Source organism: Athene noctua, chromosome Z (genome assembly GCF_965140245.1).
Source record: "Athene noctua chromosome Z, bAthNoc1.hap1.1, whole genome shotgun sequence".
Taxonomy (NCBI): domain Eukaryota; kingdom Metazoa; phylum Chordata; class Aves; order Strigiformes; family Strigidae; genus Athene; species Athene noctua.
The window spans coordinates 74,718,862-74,739,560 of NC_134077.1; the positions used below are offsets into that span (position 1 = coordinate 74,718,862).

The following is a 20,699-nucleotide window of genomic DNA, read 5'->3' on the forward strand; positions in this document are numbered from 1 at the left end:
CCTGCTTTGGAAAATGCTGTGCTGGGCACTGGCTGTCCTCACTGCTAATGCTGTGGGATGTGACCCAGAACAGAAGTATTATTTTTGGTACAAGTGACACCCCACAGCTGATGGCAGAGTGGTAGTTTCATCTTATGGGGACAGCAAAAAAGCAAGGGAAAAAAATTCATGCTAAACCTTGTAAGATGCTGCTTGAAGAGGTGTGAATGTGGGAGGCCTCTTTCCAATTTGTGGATCTGCTCTGATTAAAGGTCAGTGTGAAGGCATATAGGGCACCTTAATACTGTGTTAGTCTTGACTTCCTGTTGCTACTAGCCTCAGCATCATACTTGACCCCTGTCCTACCTTCTGAGAGCCCAGGTGAAGCTGGGAAATCTTGGTGAATTTTGTCGTTTCCTCCAGAGTTGTCCCTGAACTCCACAGGTGACCGGTCTCCTTACTGGCCCCTTAGGCAGAGACCATCTTCAGAGCCTGCTCAGTGCATGTGCAGTGGTTGCTGTGGTCTCTAGATGGCCTGGTGTTGACAGCAACCTGCCATGCTTCTGTGGAGAGCTGCTTTGCTGTGTATGCCACTGTGACTTCTCCACTGCAGTTCTTCCTCGGGTACGTGTCTTTGGGAGGTGCTTGGTCCTTGTCTTTGAACTCTCTTCAACTCTTGTTCCCTTTTGCTTGCAGCGTATGTAATTATTCCACATCTGAGTGTTCCTAAAATGGTCTTAGTGAGCTACGCACTGCTGTGACCTCTTCATTGTCAGGAACTTACTGTGCTGCATGTGCTGCCAGTATAAGCTGCTGTTCTCTGAGGGACCTCAGAACACCTGCAAGCATGACATTTGTGTCCTTTCTGTGGGAGAGCGCTTGGGAGAGGAATCTGTTAAACAGGGTAGCAACAGTGTCCACAAAAAGACCTTGAGTTCCTGTGTAGTTTTAGGTGTTCCACGACTTCTGAAGCTGGATACTTCTGAAGACTCTGATTTGGCTACCAAGAAGGTGAGCATAATCATGTTCAGTAGCAAAACTGAGATGCCATCCAGGTAAAAGACCAAATAGGCTGAACATACGAAATGAAAGACCACTAACTGTGTTACTAAGCCTAGATGCCTTCCTCTTGTTAATGGCTTTTTACTGTGCATTTTGTTTTTCATAGTAATTAGGATAATAAGAAAAAAGTAGAAACCACCTGTTGATCTGTCTTGTTACTGCTGATCAGGTTGTCTTCCAAGCCTTCCATTGTGAGTACTGATCTTGTGCAGGGGACCTGCTAGAAGTATGTGAAATACATTTTATTTTATTTATAGGTCTTGTAAGCAAATGGAATTATATTCACAGCCAGGAGGGTGATTTAAAGCAATTTTCTTTTCAATTTTAGGTCTGAGAAGAGACTAACTGTCCCACCACGGTTTCAAAAGGAGTTGCAAGTTCACCTGTCCCGAAGCTCTTCCATAGATTCAAATGGTATGTTTGCCCATTAAGAAATTTTTTGTTGATTACTCACATTAGATTGGATATCATTTTAAGAAAAATCCATCTTAGTACTTGTTTTGAACGAAGAAAGATTTGGGTGAGAAACCAAGTTCTGTGAGTGAACCTTCTCATTCTGATTGCCTGGTACTGCGGAAATGTGTGTGTTTATTTGTATGCCTCTGTCTTCTCGGAAAATACTTGTGTAGTAAGTGTCAAAGCCAACTGCAAAGCTAGCATGAGTAGCTTGGAAACAGGGAGAGTATTCTTAACTTCACTACCTTCACTAACTAGGGATCTGGTATAGGAAGCGTGAAATCCTGGCTTTCAGGAGTAAGCAGCACGCTAACCTGGCTGTCCAGAAAATACTTGTCTTTGTGCCTGGTCCCAGCAGTTGTGCAGTTGATGGCTTTGTCAAATGACGGTTGCTTTCTTTGAGACCTGTCAGCCTGATTTGTGAAGTTTCAGGTCTGGTAGCGAGCACTCACCTCCAAAGGGAGGAGAGGAGTAGAGATGAAGCAGCAGGCAAGCTAGTGATGTGAACCTCCAACAGGGATAATGACTGCCTTCCTCCTACACACACACAATGCATGAAACTGTCTGATGTAGCTGGACAGTAGCTGTTGCTTTCCCTGCTGTGCTGGAGGGCTTTGTTGGGTGCAATACCACAGAAAAGCTGAGTGCTGGGTTCAGACTTCTCCTCAGGGCATACCTTAAAATCAAAGGCAAATCATTGGTCTGTTTTGTACATCTGTGTGAATTTAGAAGAACATCCTTGGGTGTTTTGCTGTATCTTTGTTGTGTTTGTACGCATAAAGAAATTACCTTGTGTCTCTCTTGGGACGCTACCTCAGTGCAGCCTCTCAGCATCAGTGTGTCTGAAGGTTCTGTAATCTCCTCCAGGATCCCTTCAGAAGAAATATTTAGCAATGTCTTATGAAAATAACTACAGTGATTGAAAATACAGCTTCAGGTCAGTTACTAAATGTCTGAGGTTTCCATGGCTCTTTCCAATAGAAAGTGACTGAGAAACAGCGATGTTGGGTAGGAAAGCCACATTTTAGAGTTGGTGTTATGCTTGCAGCTCCCATGTTTAATTTTTATGTAGGTAGGTAGGTAATCAACTGTCTTTCCACTGATAAGGCAATGTTTACTTCAAAGCTGTGTTTTTATTTAACAGATAACTTGAATACATCCACTGCAGAGACACATAGTGTTGCCTCTGGCCCTTCTGATGCTCATGTCAATGAAGTTCAAAGTCGCATTAAGGAGATTCTGAGCAAGTGCAGCAGTGGTGTCTGGGTGTCAAAGATGCCACAGATCTACCGGGAAATGTACTGGGAAGAGCTCAGCACAACAGTGCTCTGTCAGCTTGAGAACTGGCCTCATGTGTGCACAGTAAGTGTTGAATGTCATTTTTGTGGAAGATGCCAGTACCCTACATATTTCTGAGTGTTCACTTAGCGAATATGATTTTATATGTAGTCCTGCATTTCCTTTCACGATCTGTAACAGTGAAGGAAAGAAAAAGAAAAAAGAAGAAAGAAGAACACACTCACACATCCCAATCGTAACTATACCTTTGAAACAACACCCAAAAAATCACGGTTGGCTTGGACTAGCATTGTTTTGGAGAAGGAAGGTCAGCCTCTGCAGCCTTCTGGAGCAAATGCCCCAGGTTGCTGAGTTGCCACCTTTAACTGACTCCAACACTGACAACCCAAACGGCAGCTGATGACACTTGCTCTTCATGCCATGTGGGGTTTTTTCCCCATTGGATCTTACGCTTTTCCTTGGTGGTGGGTTTATCTCCTTTTAAGCTGCCAGCAAATCCTGTGTGAATAGTCTAAGGTCTGTCTGTAGTTATTATCATTCTGTAGACTTTTCCACAGGTCTTTCTCACATCTTAAATCAAGGCTGTGGAATTTTGCTGTGTTAGGCTTATGATACAGTAATACATGAAAGCGAAATGTGATAATGTTGTGGAGGAGACATTACAGCTCAACCCCTTCCTGTCCACACCCTGCCACCCCTGATGTCTGTTACCTCTTGCTCACCAGGGGTGTCTTTGTCCTTCGTATTAAAAGCTAGTATCAGGGTGAGCCTCCACTTACAGTTCTGCCATGTGAGTTGCCATCACCACTGGGTTAAGAGTCTTCAATTGCTGTCCTTTCATTTCTTCTTCTGCACTCATGGTTCATTTAGGGTATAATGCAACTTTGCATCGCGGTTTGTTTAGCTTTACTTTAACAGGCCAGTCATATCAATAAACATTTTCAACTTCATCAACTGTTGAAGTAATGAGAACGGCTGTCTCCTTGAAATGACTTTTCATGTACATACTGCTAAGTATTTTCTCCTGTAATAACTTTACGTGCCAAAAAAATGTTTTGCTGAGATTAAATAGTTGCTGCTCTTCAGGAATAACACCATTTACGTGTGTATGGTGTTCTAACATATAAAATGCAGACAGCAGCAATTTGTTTTGACGGTTGATGATTGATTCCTGTGTTATCCATAGCAAGCTGTTATGTTCTGAGTTGCTTAATTCATGTAGCAAATTTTAGTCTTTCTTGTAGCTAATGTTCCAAACAAATGTTACTGTTTATCCAGGATCCTCAGTGTGTGTTCATTGTCTATTTATTTGCTTGTGGTCTGTTGGGTCTATCTCTTCTTTCTAGCAAGTAAATAAAATCATGTTAGTGTAAATAAGCAGTCATTAAATCTGTGGAAACATTGTAATACAACAGGCACAGTACAACAGCAATTGGAGCTATCAAGTTGTCTTGGTATGGTCAGTCTTATTGTAGAGAACTGTTAAAGAGCCTGTAAAGCCTGTCTCAGTTTACTGACTTATGTAAACCATAGTCATGCCTCTGGCATGGAGTTTGAACTGGGACCTGGGCCTTCTCATATGAAGGCCACCATACATCTTTTAAATATAATCAGTGTTTATTCCTGGTTTAAACAAGTCGTCTGCAGGTATACAGCTCTCTAGATCCTTCGAAATGCCAGAGGGCAGACTGTACTCTAGAGTTATCAGTAAAGGTGCTTCCATGACTAATTTCTGAGTTACTTCTGCCTTGTTGGGTACTTATGATGGGAGTGTTTGACAGCTTCAGAAGAACAGGAAGAAATGCCTGATGTTTCTCTCAGTACCTTCTTAAAGAGACAGCACATTCCTATTGAATGCATACTGATCAGTAGTACCTTAGTTACAAACTAGCAGACAATAAACCTTGTAATATGCTTTCAGCATCTCCAAGCTCATCATTTGAGGACTCTACTGTGGACAGTGTCATTTCTGAATAACTCACATGACTAAACTTTTCTCTGAAAGGAAGGAACTTCATTTTTGACTTCTTGGAAATAATGATTTCTGTGTTTAAGTTACAACTGCCAGTAATGGAAACTTTTCCTATCTAGTGAGGTGAAGTCTCCAAAAATCACTGTAAAGTTGCAGCTTGATGATCTTGTTTTCAGTCTTCACTTTTTAGGCAAGAGGACCTACTACAAAGAATTGAGGCTGATCTTGTTCTCCACCGGTCTGTTTCTTCCTTTCTTTAGGTTAACTTGTTCAAGAATCTTGCTTGTAGCAACATATTTTGCACAGCTAAATGCAAAAGTACAAAGTAATTATGTAGTGGCTAACACAGATTATAGCCAAGTCTTAATGAGCAACTGGGCTGAGAATTAATATGCTCACCACCCTTATATAACACCCCCAAAGTCTTTGCTGTCCAGACAGGCTTTGATCAGGAGAAGAGTCTGCTTCAACAGCTCTGTTGGTGAGATCTGGATTGTTGCTGAATTGTCTGCTTCTGTCTCCAGCAAGACTAGTGCTTTGAAAAAAGTGATCTCTGGTGGTGACCCTCCCACCTTCATTTTTTTCTACCAGACACTTATACCTCTTGGTTTGAATTACTTTGTCATGCATCTTTGAGCCATTAGTGATCCCCATTTTAACCATCCTATCCTTGTCTCATTTCTTACCTTTCTACAAATTTTTCTCAGAAATTTTTCTCAGAACTCAACAATTTTTTTAGAATTTTGAGCCAAGGTTATATAACTCTGTTGTGTTTGGGCTCAGCCTTGAATCCTTGGATGCAGGCAGCTGAACCCCCGAAAGAGAGAGAACATTACAGCAGAGGTATGAGAATGAGAGGGATGCAGACTTGTAAACAAACAAGTTCTTTTTTCTCTTTTCTTTTTTCTTTTTTTTGAAATCATAAATAACCCCAAAGTAATAATAAATTTACTTTTCATAGAATCACAAAATCATTCAGATTGGAAAAGACCCTTGGGATCATTGAATCCAACTATCAGTTCTACTCTACAAAGTTCTCCCCTACACCACATCCCTCAACATCTCGTCTAAATGACCCTTAAACACATCCAGGGATGGTGACTCCACCACCTCCCTCGGCAGTCTGTTCCACTGTCTGGCCACTCTTTCTGTGAAAATTTTTTTCCTAATGTCCGGTCTAAACCTCTCCTGTTGCAGTTTAAAGCCATTCCCCCTTGTTCTGTCACTAATCACCTGTGAGAAGAGACCAGCACCAACCTCCCTACAATGTCCTCTCATGTAACTGTAGAGAGTGATGAGGTCTCCCCTCAGCCTTCTCCTCCTCAAACTGAACATTCCCAGCTCCTTCAATCGCTCCTCATAGGATTGTTCTCCAGGTCCTTCAGCAGCTTCGTTGCCCTCCTCTGCACTCGCTCCAGCACCTCGAGATCTCTCTGGTATTGAGGTGCCTAAAACTGGACACAATCCTCAAGGTGTGGCCTCACCAGTGCAGAGTACAGGGGCACCATCACCTCCCTACTTCTGCTGTCACACTATTTCTGACACAAGCCAGGATGCTGTTGGCTTTCTTGGCCACCTGGGCACACTGCTGGCTCATGTTCAGCTGCTTGTCAATCAGAATCCCCAGATCACTCTCTTCCAGACAGCTCCAGCCACACCTCCCTAAGACTGTAGCCATGCAGGGGGTTGTTGTGGCCCAAGAGCAGGACCTGGCACTTGGCCTTGGTGAAGCTCATCCCGTTAACGTTGGCCACCAATCCAATCTATCCAAGTCCCTCTGTACAGCCTCCCTATCCTCATGCAGATTGACACTCCTGTTTAATTTGGTGTCATCTGCAAACTTACTGATGATACACTCTATGTCCTTATCAAGATCATCAGTAAAGGTGTTGAACAGAAATGATCCCAACACTGACCCTGAGGAACGCCACTTGTGACCGGCTGCCAGCTGGATTTAGCTCCATTGACCACCACTCTCTGGGACCGTCCATCCAGCCAGTGCTTGACCCAGCAGACCGTTCCCTCCTCCAGGCCATGAGCAGTCAGTTTTTCTATGAGAATTCTATGGGGAACTGTCGAATGCTTTCTGAAAATCCAGGTAGATAATATCCACAGCTTTTCCCCCGTCCAATAGTTGAGTCATTTTGGTACTGGCAACATGTCTGGTGGTTCCCTTTGCAGCCTAATTATAAACCCCTGTACCAAGTGAAATGTATGTTTAAAAGACTTCCTTGCACATACTCAGCTCTCCTCAATTACCTGAACTCTGTAAGTGATTCAGGAGATGGCTATTCACATATGGCAGTACAAGAGAATACAAAATTCGTACATCTTTTCTCAAAACATTTACTTGAATTTACACAGGCCCTGTGAACCATCTTCTGCAGATGAGCTCTAGCATTATGATAGCTTTCTTTTGCCATGCTCATTGAAGAAATCAGTGTTTGGTCTGACAGTTTGCTATAGTGGTTATCTCAGCACTAGACACAGCCACTAGCCATTTAGAATGGAGGTCAGTGAACAGAAAGCGTGTGCTCTCTTAACATCTTAGCTAGATGTGTTGTATATAGTACAACACAGGGCAAAAACCAGTTGGTATCAGCCTCACTGAAAAGATGGTGTCATAGTATGTGTAGAAATGAGCCAGCTGAGGACACAAGGTCCAGAATAGCTTTACTGTCCAAACACAGTGCTGAAACAGGCTGTAATTTAATGTTCCTGAAGCTCAGTCTTATCGATGAGTGGTTAGACAACATGATGAACCACCAAATGAAGTCAGACTCCATTTGACAGCATCATTTCTTGTTCCTGCAACTCCTTGTGTGTTAAATCTTGCACTTCTCTGACCCCTTAGGAAGACTTCACTGCATTATGAGGTAAAAATTAGTGCAGTCAAAAAGAAGGTGTCTGTTGATCTTGAGTGCTGGCATAAGGATGTGAGGAATAAGGGCAGCCTTCAACAGTACAGAGCTGTTAGAGTGGCCTCAGGTTGCTTATTGCATCACAGAGTTTCACTTGTAACTGTGTGTTTTCAGAAGTCAGAGTCTCAAAAGCACAAGGAACTGTGGAGAATAATTATCTTCAACTGTGATGTGCAAGGTAATGTAGTGGGAGGGCAAAGAAGATGGGCAGAAGGGGGCAACCTAAAGACACTCCTGAACTCTGCAGTTTAACCACTCCAGCGCTGAGCACTAGCTGAAACTGAACAAGGAGTATCTTGGCAATGAGGATCCTTTAGTTTAACAACAAAAGAAAATAAAAAATATGCCCAGTATGACTTGTATTTTAACATTTTGATTAAGTACAGAAGTAATGACTACCAGAAATAGAAAGGTTTCAGAGTCATTGTTGCATCTGAAAATTTTCACTTCAGTTGAAGGACTGAAAGTATCTTCTGTATTTGCCATGAAGAATCCACTAAAATTTTCTGTTGTCATTGCCAGTCTGAATATCCTAAGTGATCTTTTCTGGGCCCTCTTAATGAAACTGCCAGTTCTATCAGGGTTAGTAACTGAAAAGGCTATTAAATCAAAAACATTTTAAAATTATTTTGTTTTCCTGAGTATTGTAAGAGGCCTGTGATTTTTCTGAAGGTAGTTCTTACATCCTGATAACTGAAATTCATTTGAAATTCAGAATCATAGAATGGTTTGGGTTGGAAGGGACCTTAAAGATCATCTAGTTCCAATCCCCCTGCCATGAGCAGGGACACCTTCCACCAGCCCAGGTTGCTCAGAGCCCCGTCCAAAATGGCCTTGAACACTGCCAGGGAGGGGGCAGCCACAGCTTCTCTGGGCAACCTGTGTCAGTGCCTCACCACCCTCTCACTAAAGAATTTCTTCCTTAGATCTAATCTAAATCTACCCTCTTTCAGTTTAAAACTGTTACCCCTCATCCTGTCATACAATCCCTGATAAGGAGTCCCTCCCCATCTTTCCTGTAGCCCCCTTTAAGCACTGGAAGGCTTCTATAAGGTCTCCCCGGAGCCTTCTCTTTTCCAGGCTGAACGACCCCAACTCTCTCAGCCTGTCCTCACAGGGAGGTGCTCCAGGCCCCTGATCATCTTCATGGCCTCCTCTGTACCCGCTCCAACAGGTCCATGTCCTTCTTATGTTGGGGGCCCCAGAGCTGGACACAGCACTGCAGGTGGGCTCTCACAAGAGCGGAGTAGAAAGGGAGAATCCCCTCCCTCAACCTGCTGGTCACATTTCTCTTGATGCAGTCCAGGATGTAGTTGGCTTTCTGGGCTGCAAGCAGACATTGCCAGCTCATGTCCAGCTTTTCATCCACCAATACCCCCCCTCCTCCACAGGACTGCTCTCAATCCACACATCGCCCAGCCTATATTTGTGCTTGGGTTTGCTCTGACCCATGGGCAGAACCTTGCACTTGGCCTTGTTGAACTTCATGAGGTTTGCACAGGCCCATCTCAAGCCTGCCCAGGTCACTCTGGATGGCACATCCCTTCCCTCCAGCGTGTCAACCCCACCACACAATTTGGTGTTGTTGGCAAACTTAGAAGAACTGAGTCAGTACTTCTAACATTGCATAAACATTTTACAGAATTATGGAATCACTGAGGTTGGAAAGGACCTCTTGAAATTACCTAATGCAGCTCCGCTGATCAAGCAGGGTCACCATGAGCAGTTTGCACAGGACTGTATACGGTCATGTATTGATAACAGATACTTTACAGCCTTCTGGGCAACATTTTACAGTCCTGATCCCATACTGTTCCAGCTTCCCAGCTGACATGAGGTTTAGCTGAAGACAAGCATTTTAATGTGTCCTTTTGGCAGCAAGCAGTTAGGTGTCATAGCTTCCCATGCAAAACAATTTATTGCATGTTGGACTAGAAGCTGTAAAAGCTGGAGTGGATCCCAAGGATAAGCTATAACTGGATGACGTAAAGGGCTTGTACAGCCTTGTAAGGAAAAGCTCTTGTCATGGTTTAATCCCAGTCAACAACTAAGCCCCACACAGCCACTTGCTCAGTGTCCCCTTGTGGGATGGGGAAGAGAATTGGAAGGGTAAAAGTGAGAAAACTCATGGGTTGAGATAAAGAGAGTTTAAGAGGTAAAGCAAAAGCCCTGCATGCAAGTAAAGCAAAACAAGGAATTCATTCACCGCTTCCCATTGACAGGCAGGTGTTCAACCTCCCCAGGAAAGCAGGGCTTCATCATGTGTAATGGTTATTTGGGAGGACAAACACCATCACTCCAAATGTCCTCCCTTTCTTCTTCCCCCAGTTTTTATTGCTGAGCATGACATCATATGGTATGGAATATCCCCTTGGTCAGTTGGGGTCAGCTGCCCCAGCTGTGTTACCTTCCAGCTCCTTGTGCATCCCCAGCCTCCTTGCTGGTGTGAGGAGCAGAAAAGGGCTTGATGCTGTGAGCGCTGCTCAGCTGAAATGAAAACATCCCTGTGTTGTCAAGGCTGTTTTCAGGAAAACCCAAAGCATAGCCCTGTACTAGAAAATTAACTCTTGTCCCAGCCAAAACCAACACATTCTACACCCCTTATTCCATACCATTTATGTCATGCTCAGGTCCCAGACTATCCAATACAACCTCATTAACCACCACCCCACTTTCCATCCTTTGATATAATACAGATATCATTCCCTTAGTCTATGGATCATACCCCTATAAAATGTCCATAAAATGCCCATAAAATGTCTACAAATCTCCACAACATGTCCACTGAGTTAATTCAGTCTATGACTTTGGGCTCCAACTGTTATGGTGGTCACTCAGGGACAAGACAGGTGGTGTGTTTCATGGAGTTGCTGGGCACCAAAGCCAGCTCAGGTTGTGTCACTGCTGCAATTGCACTGCTTCCTGTAAGGCTTGTTCTCTATTGGTTCAGGTGATTCCTACTATAGTAATTCCTATAACATGCAACCCAAACCCTGGGTTACAACAGTTTAAAGGGGTTTCCATTACAATCTCCACCCCTTGTCCCTTTGGACCAGGTCACAGGGCTTAACATTGCAGTGAACTCCTCCGCTTGCTCCTAGCCTGGCTAGCAACAAGGGGCTCCTACTATAGTAAATCCCATAATATGCAGCTCAAATCCTGGGTTACAAAGATTTCAAGATATTTCCATACAATCTGCACCCCTGGTCCCTTTGGACCAGACCATTGGATATAACACTGCAGTGAACTCATTCCCTTGCCCCTGCTCCAGCTTGGACTTATTCACAGACTGCAGTCCCTTAGGGTTGCACCTGCTCCAAGTGGAGCCTTATCTATGAGCCACAGTCTCTTCAGGGTTATACATGCTGTGGCATGGACTTAACCACAGCCACAGTCACTTTGAGGGGCACCTGTTCCAGTGGGTGGGGGCTTATCCATGGGCCACAATGCCTTCAGAGTGATCCCAGCTCCAACATGACCTTAACCATGGCTGCAGTCCCTCTAAGGCTGTACATGCTCTGTCGTGAGCTTATCCATGGCCACACACTTTGAGATGCTCCATCGTGACCTCATGCACAGCCACTGATGCTTCAAGGTGTACCTGCTGCAGCATGGACTTATCTACAGCCACAGATGCTTTGAGGTGTACCTTCTCCAACATGGACTTATCCTTGGGCCACAATCCCTTCAGAAGTATACCTGCTGCAGGACAGAAGCAGCAGTGATGCCCTGGCCATCTGCTACCCCAGGCACATGGCCGTTACTGTTATCAAAAATGTTTCAAGGCACAACAGAGCAAGATGTGCATTAAATGTGTAAGATAAGCAGCATTACAGTAAGCAGCCACTAACAAGTTTTAGACATTATACAGTAAGGCTGGCAAGCCCCATGGCAAGCACAGGAGCTTGCCAATTAAGAGCTAAACAGCAGTAACAGCTATAAATTCATTATCTGGCACATTCCAATCAAATCTGTCCTTATCTTGAACTCTTTGAGCCCTGTGTTGCACGCCAAAAAGGACTATCATGGTTTAACCCCAGCTGGCAACTACACACTCCACAGCCACTTGCTTACTCACCCCCGGTGGAATGGGAAAGGGAATCAGAAGGGTAAAAGTGAGAAGAGTTGTGGGTTGAGTTTAATAAGACAGTTTTATAAATAAAGCAAAAGATGCGCACCCAAGCAAAGCAAACCAAGTAATTAATTCACCACTTCCCATTGGCAGGCAGGTGTTCAACCATCCCCAGGAAAGCATGTGGAATGGTTACTTGGGGGGACAAACACCATCTCTCCAAATGTCCCCCCTTCCTTCTTCTTCCCCCAGTTTTTATTGCAGAGCACAGCATCATATGGTATGGAATATCCCCTCGGTCAGCTGTCCCGGCTGTATCCCCTCCCAACTCCTTGTGCACCCCCAGCCTCCTCGCTGGTGGGTGGTGTGAGGAGCAGAAAAGGGCTTGATGCTGTGTGAGTGCTGGTCAGCTGTAATGAAAACATACCTGTGTTGTCAAGACTGTTTTCAGGAAAATCCAAAGCACAGCCCTGTACTAGCTACTTTGAAGAAAATTAACTATGCCAGCCAAAACTAGCACAACTCTACCATGTCTGATGCCACCCTGTGCAGTGGGGATCTTCAGCCTTTCAAGAACATCACACAAGTCTGGTTTTTTTCCCCAGTATTGATTAATTTGCATGCATATTCAACAGCTTCGTAGCTTAAACTGTTACTTTCAGAGGCAGCTACTGGGAAGAGCAGGGAGGAGCAGATGTCAGTGTTGAAGCAGCATCTCACCATTGCCTAGGGAGAGCTGTATTGTAGAATGATAGGCGAAAATAGTGGAACCTGGAGTTGTAGTGCCGCCTCCAGACAAAAGATGTTTTCAGCCAAGTGTATGGATGCAAGTTACTGATAATCAAAGCCAGGAATACCTTCCTCACTGCTTTGAGCTTCAGCTTGCTGGGAGTTGAACTTCATGTACTATTGAGGAAAGTCAGGTAGGTGAGAGCTGCCTTCACATTAAAGCATTTGTGTAAGGTGTCTCTCAGCAAAACGGGTCATGTGCCATGGTAGCTAGGTTCTGCGTTGCAGATTGAAATCAGATCTGGAGGAATTCACGCATCTCACTTCTGATGAATTATTCTCACTGAATTAGAGTGATAGTTCTGGTCAGTGTATTTTAGAGCAGTCTTTGAGCACCTGTTTGATACCAAGAATCATGAAGTCAGACTTCTCCTGTTTGCCACATATGATGAGACTCTGTCATTGACATCAAATGCCAACTTTCACTGTGCATTTCCTTTCCCAGAAAAATGCCAGAAAATAGCTGCATGTGCTAGTTCTGAACGTAACCTTGAAAGTGAAGGACACTTTCTCTGTCTAGAAGCTCTCATTTCAAGGTGTTTTTCTCCACTTCCTTCCTGGAAGGTACTGATGCTCTAGGAGTTTACCAGCGTATCTGATCTTTGATCATCACTGTACGCACAATTAGACAAGACTTGGTGTTATCTTGGTCATTCTGACATTGCAAAGTTGATCCTTTCTTTAGATTATATATATTAGTGTAGTGGTTTACTTGCATGTTGTCAAATCTTTTGTCCTAGCAACACATACAGAAGCATGTCTGTCTTCATCCTTTCTGTGTATGTCAGAGGGAGTGGACTTGCTCTTCTTTTATATTTCACTGACCTAGTTGCAGTGTCAGTATTTATCTTGTGAGTGTTTTTATTTTGAAGATTTATTATTTCAGGCTCCAGATTTTCATTTTTAAGAGCTCCCTCTTATTCAGGCCCAGGACAAACATGTTTTTCTTCTGTGTAGAATGACTTCAGTCTCTGTTGTCCTGATAATACATTCTGACAGCTGTTGACACTGCTTTGCTCTCTCTAATGGAGGAGTGACAACAGGAATGTTGTGATTGCAAAGCAGGCCTGCAAGCCATGCTGATGGGAAGTACCTTGCAGGCAAATCTATAAACTCAACTGGAAACCAAGCTGAGAAATTTATGCTAAAGAAAGGGTGGCTGTTTTGAAGTGCTGCTCACAAGTGAAGCTGTTTGCATATAATTAAAAGTTTGTGTAGTGTTGTGCATCCTTGAAGGTGTCTTGGCCATAGCACTCTCTGGAGTCTGTTGTATCTTGAACATTAACTTCTAGGCAAGAAATAGTAGCCTGATGATTTCCACATGAGGAATTTTTACACATTATTTGTACTGAAGTAAGCTGAAGCAGTTTACTGAAATGACATTTTTCTGTCTCTAAACGGTTTGCTCAGCATCTACAGTCTCTTCAAAACAGCTTCCATGCCTAGAAAACCTCAGAGCTATTATTGGAGTTAAGAGGCTTAAAGGTCTCTAAGGATCTTCTCTCTTTAGTCTGCTGCCAGGCTGTAAAGGTTTAACAGTTCTATCAGGTAAAATTTACTCACCTCTGTTGCAGCCCTAGACAAAAAGAGTTAGTAAGAGAAAGGGTGTATAAAGGTAGACTTCTGCATCCAGCTTCTTTGAGGATGAACTACCATGCATTTCAACACAACCTTATCAAACAGATTGTTGTCCTGATAATACCAAATATTTTCTGGAGCTAAAAGTTTCCTTGGCTGGTCGTTTAAGCACATTCCTCAATCTTCTGCATGGACACTTGGGACATTATAAAGTTCTGATTTCCGCAAGGTTTATAAGGTAAATGCTTCCCCTGAGTCGTAGCAAGTGATTCAACTACTCAGTGTTTTGTTCATTGATCTGCTTCTGAAAAGGGCTTTGGGTGATGTGGACCCAGAAAAATAGTGAGAGAGTTGTTTACTCTGAGGAAGGAACATGAAGATATCCACCTTGATAGTAAACCTTAATAACTTCCTTTATTGCAGGAGTTGTTCTTGCTTTGGGAGGAATGTGAAAACAGTGAGAGCTTTTGTCATCTCAATTCTACATAGATATTCCAGCTAAGCTCTGGTTAAGTTGATCTAGGCTGAAATGGCATAGCCTTAGGAAATGGAATTTTATGTGAGTTGGTTTCTACAGTTCTCAAATGGTGTTTTCAAGGTTGTGACTTCAGGCCATGTTTCAGACCATTACATAGGAAAGGGTGAAGACATATAGACTGGCAAAACAGCTGGGTCTGGAGAAAAGCTGTGGACATGGTTTAAAATGGCCTAATCAAATTTATTACAAAATTTATTATGATCCAGAAATTTCTTCCTTAACTTCAGAACTTTTTTAAAGAAAATATAATTACCTGAGCATGACAGCAGATAGCCCTTACAACACAGCATGACACGTGTCTTCTCTTTTTGAAGTGTTCGATCAAATTCCCTTTCTCTCAGTAAACGGAGACGGAAACTTTTGTTTATGGTGTGCTTACCTCTGTGGAAGATCAGGATGGGGGTTATGTGCAAAAGACCTACGTTTTTGGAGTGTGTCCTTCTAGGACAAAAGAGAGATTATACTTCTTTGGAAGCAAGTCCAAGTTGTATTGCATAGATTAGATATTTTCCCATACTGATGTAGTCATTTGCATTTGGTATCCTTCAGAATGGAGAAGGAAGCATTACATGAAATACTGCCCTGTAGTAACTGCCTCAAGTTTAGTTCCCGTTGGATGTCCACTTCAAAGTCTGTATAAAATGCATGTTACAAAAATGTAATTGACAAAATTATTTAGACTTAGACTTGCAACTGATTATTTACTCTACTTTTTGTTTTCCAAGGTGGAGAAAGTACACAGGGGTGATCAGATGGATGGGCTTCTTTATCCTGCTAAGAAAATACCACCAACAGCAAAAAGTGATACAGAGCAAGAAAAGGCATCTCAGAATGTTACTTCTTCAAAAACAGACCCTTTGTTAAAAACAAATAAGGAGACCACACCTACATCACTTACTAGTGACTTCAAGCAGAAAGTCGTTAACATCTTGCTGAAGTATTCCAGTGGTCTTTGGGCTAATGCGCTTCCTAAATTGTATCAAGACACTTACCAAGTAAAATTTCCAGAAGACATTCTAAATAATCTAGAGTTGCTCTCAGATGTATGTGTAGTGGACTATGTATCTGAAGCCCCCAGAAAGGCCATCCTTTATGCTAAACCCCAAAGACGCATTGATGAAAATCTCAATGTCACTGAGAAAGTCCAGAGGCATGATGGTGTGAAGGCCACAGCTGAACAACAGTATGAAGAATCCAAGGACCAATATCCAGAGAACATAACTGTTCCTCCTCTAATCATTCCATCAGAAGGATCTGTGTCCGTCATGGTGTTAGAACTGAAAAACACTAATGAGGTCCTAATTAGGCAAGTTTGTACTTCAGAATCTATCTGTTTTGCTTTATTTATAAATCCACGTATTTATATGGTGCAGGTCTGCCATAAGAGAACAGATGAACAGGAGGTTGCAGGACTTTGTTATTTACTTATTTTGATAACGAAACTTAAGAATCCTTTTGTTTGTGTGCTTAAATGGAAATTTTCTGAAACTTTTTTTGTGCTGAGCTGATCAGTTCTATCACTAGCTCGTCTGAGAATCGAAGCAGATTTGACCTGCTGTTGGAAGACTTTTTAAAATAACCTCACTATAACACATAGTCATATTCAGATATTGCTGCAATACTTATTAAAATATATTTTACTTCTATAAGTGACTAACTACTAACTAGGCGTGACTTGATTGTGTTCAGATTACACTGCAGTTTTCACTTTTGGGGACAGATGAGCTTCCATCCAGCAATAAACTAGCGGTGCTTCTTGGTTTGGTTGCCTTAGAGGACATGGTAACAAGTGGACTGTAGTGGCTATCTTGTGTATATGTTATTGTACTGTTTCAGGAAATACTACGATAAGCTTTCCATACCTCATTGTTGGGATAAAACACACAAATCCTATCAGTTCTTTAAAACTTAAAAAAAGAATGAACCAGACAAAAAAAAACCCGAACACTTTTTGTAGAGGATATTTAATTTTGATAATTATTTCAAATTGAGCCTAATCTTAAAAAGTTTAATATGTCACTTCAGAGGATTAATTGGGTGACAGTGTGGTAATATACTATATTGACAGCTCTGTTTTTTCCCCACTAGTTTCTGCAGTTTCTGCTTTCAGTCATTCTCAAAGGTCCTGATTAGGATGAGAATAAGTATGTGTGCAGTTCACTTAGAGGTCCGTTCACTATGAAACTAATACCCTGTTCCTCATTGCTGGTTGGCAATATTCAACACAGTAGCCTTAAGACTGAAATTCAGATATCCTTTTTCTCTCTGGCTATCAGTAATGTATTGGAATACTCAACCTTGTGTCAGTTCACTGTTTTGATTCCTTGAAATACTGGAATCTTAATGTCTGATAATCTTTAGTGAAAATTCCCATACTTGGGGATTATGAGAGAAATTCTCATTAGAGAATGTTGCCATCTTTGTTTTAGCTGCTAGCAACATTCCTATATTGTACTTTTTCTCAGATAAGATTTGTTTGTACATTGCTTATAGATTTATTTTGTATACTGGTCTTACCAAAAAGCATAATTTAAGACAAGATTCTTAATTCACCATTAACATTTATACTATTTCCAACTGAATGAGTCAGTTATTTTAGCAAAGAAGACACAGCTGGAATTTGTGAGTGAGCCTAAACTTAAAAAAAAAAAAAAAAAAGAAATCATAAGAGGAAGAACTACATCAAAGAAAAAAAGAGGCTTTATGTTTTAGGCTGTTCCTGTGAAAGCCCTGTTTGAATTTAGTCTAAGACATGAAAGATAATGAAAATTAATAGTGCCAGGAAAGACAGCCAACTTAAGATATGTAATCATGTGTACATAGAGATACTGAAACAGTTAGACACAATGCATATTACATATTATATGTAATATATATTGGGAAGAACAGGAACAAATTATCTGTTTCTTCCTTCCATCTTGCTATGCAAGTGGGACTCAACTTCCTTCTCACTGTACACCTTTTAATCCTGGCAGCATTGATGACTTGCTGATATGTGGAGTAAAAAATTTTAGTTTTCTCATCTGTTATTTTAAGGATTATTTGGGGAAATACTTCAAGTCTTGTGGATTGAACTACTGTAGGACATTGATGAGCTGAGGGTTACTATGTTAAAGTTTCTATAAAGCAGTAGTTCCCAAATTTTGGACCATGGTTCTTCGACAATATTAATTTGCCAGCTCTGTGTAGGTACATGGTAGTGATTAGTGGTTTCTTGGCCCTAGATACAGAAATTACTACTTAGGGTTGTCTATGTACTTCATGGGCAAGGTCATTTATCTTTGAAACTAGCCCTGAAGGGAGTAGGTTTTTTGCCGTGACAAGAAAATATTCATGTAGACGTATTGGAAGGAAACAGTGCATGGAATTACACTTCCCGTGTGTGTACTGTCACTTTCTCCGGATCTACACAAGAACTGTGTAGCAGCCATTGGTTGATGCTGATTTTGCAGGATCAATAAAATCAAGATTCCTCTTTCTATCTTGAAGATGAAGCAATATCTCTTTACTTTCTTGGTATGAGGCTAAGTGTTGTTTGGCTGAAACCTTTCAACTGCAGTACTAATTAAGACAAAGCTGGAAGGTTGGTGCTATTTCAATTTTGAGACATGGTACAATTCTGTAAGAATTCTGTGGAAATCAGAATGAATGTGAGGTGATAAAACACTGCTAGGTATTTGCTACTATACATCTAAAAGAGTAGTATTGAAGGCAGAGTTGATAAGCTAGGTGCTACATTTGAATTCTCACAAGAAAAAATTAACTGTCACCTTTTACCCTCAACAACTCCGAGTTTCTGTGCTACAGTTTAGATATTGTTTTCTGCTTCTTTTATCTTTCTGAGTAGACAGAGTATAGCGTGTTTCACTATGGAAGCATACTCCTCTGTTCCTTTCACAATGAAGTAGTAAGCTTTACTTCACATGTGAATTGTTTGCAGTTGAGATTAAGAATGTTGCTGAATGAGCACTTGCAATGTTTGTCTACTTGCACATAGATTAGTCTCTAACACAATTCTTTGAGATTACTTTCCAAGATGCTTTTCTGAAAAATCTGAAAAATAATTTTTCAGTTGGCTGTGAGCATCCAAAAACACCTTCAGTATGATGCTCACCTATTACCAGAAACAGTGAGGCATGAAATTCTCAAAGATTCTTCTAATTTCTGTTAAAATATTCCTACTATCTGTTAAGTATATTTATGAAACTAATATTAGGAAACTTTTAAGTAGCACATACATGACTGTGGCTCCACTCCATGTCCATGTTGAAGTAGACGAGTGCTTGCATAGAACCAAAAGGGCTGTCATTCTGAAAAGCAATATATAACTGGATGGTGAGGTAGCAGGATGTCTTTAGCAAAAATGAGTGTTCCCTGGAATGTGATCAGATTTAACTTAATCTTTATAACACAGTTAGAGTAGTATGTCATAGTACAGTATCTGCAGTAATCCTGGGCATATAGCAGACCATCAGAATAAACCTGGATTTTTGTAGGATGAAAACCTGAACTGTGTGGTAGAAATGAGCAGTATTAATCACTCTATGAACAAGTTAAAACAGTAGCTATTAATAGAAATTAGGGAATAAATTTTCCTTTTGTTTGTTCTAGTCTGACTTCTTTCTGAAGCATTCAGAACATCCCATTTCGAGTTTTCAGTAAATTTATATACTTTATAAAAGAATATCTATGCAACAAAAACTGCTTCAGTATGAACCATTACATCAGCAGCCTAATATCAGGTTTGTTCTGAAGGCTGAGAGCAAACAGCACATGATTTGACAGCTGATTTGTAAAGTTATTTTAGATGCCTTGGTTTTGATCAACCTTAGTGAAAAGCTGAGTAAGCTGGTGGTTTTTAATGACCAATTAACATCAGAGATGACATGTTACTTCTTTTTTATACTTGGTCCCAGATACTACTCTGCACTTGTGGTCAAGCCAGTCTACATGATTGTAATAATCAAGTAAGAGCTCTTACTAAAAAAACAGTTGATCATGCTGGACCACATTTAGCTGTCAACAAAAGTACTAAATTTTATGTCAGTTGCTTTTCTATAGCCCTGTTAATGGGGAACAAGTTTTGTTACTGATGTGCTTAGAAAATTTATATATACATAATTTACTCATATTCATATATGCATAAAAATGTTCTTGTTTTTTTATTCAGCTTTTTGAAGTTGCATCCTAACTCTTGTGGTGTTGGGGTTTTTTTTGTAAAATACTGTAGGTATGTAGGCAAAGATTATTCTTCTGCCCAAGAACAAATGGAAGATGACATGAAAGCATACTACAGTCAGAACAGTACAGTGTCCCTAGCTCAATCTCTGAGTGTTGAGCAACTTGTTGCAGTACATGCTGAAGAAGATGCCTGGTTGCGTGCTCGGATAATTTCTCTAGAAGACAACAGAATAAAGGCAAGCAATTACTTCTTTTGGCACTCGAGGAAGGCTTGAAATAATTTTGGGTTTTAGGTACATAGTTGATTCCTAAATATGCTACACTAGCATTCTCTCCTTTCTTGCCCTGAAGTAATTCTATTTTCAGTTGTATGAGAAATTAGAACTTTTTTTGAAGTTACGTGATTGCCAAAATTAAATGGTCTTTTAGATTTTTTCCCATAAATAGTTTGAGTTTGAGGGGTTTTGTACTGAAAATGTACCATTGACAGTCTAGAAGGAATGGGTGTGGTAGCACTGTTTGGTGTGGGACAGAAAAAGGGAAAGGGAAAAATGAAATTGACTTGCTCATAGATCATATTGTACTGAAATATCTATTACATGCACTAAATAGCAAGACAATGAGAAGGATATACTTGTGTTCTCTTCCAGGCAGATCTAGTTTTCTGGGAGCTGTTTGTAGCATGCATTTTAGTTAAACCCCTTGGAGATTATTTTAACTCTTCTGTTAAATTTTTCCTGGGCCAAGCAGACTCTTCTTGCCATTGGCAGTGAAGCTAGAACGTATGATAAAACTGTAAAAAAAGTTCCAAACATCTCAGTTGTTTCTTGCCTAGTCAAACATTAATGATAT

The 20,699-nt window shown here is 41.3% G+C and overlaps 1 protein-coding gene across 8 annotated transcripts in view; it reads left to right on the forward strand.

The window, feature by feature from the left end:
• TDRD7 (tudor domain containing 7) overlaps positions 1-20,699 on the forward strand; it is a 49,313-nt gene that overhangs the window by 18,427 nt on the left and 10,187 nt on the right. For all 8 annotated transcript variants that reach the window (XM_074933005.1, XM_074933010.1, XM_074933004.1 and 5 more), the window contains 4 exons: positions 1,370-1,455; positions 2,642-2,859; positions 15,392-15,972; positions 19,897-20,083. In XM_074933005.1, coding sequence (XP_074789106.1) covers positions 1,370-1,455; positions 2,642-2,859; positions 15,392-15,972; positions 19,897-20,083 — 1,072 coding nt within the window. The remainder of the gene's footprint in view (positions 1-1,369; positions 1,456-2,641; positions 2,860-15,391; positions 15,973-19,896; positions 20,084-20,699) is intronic.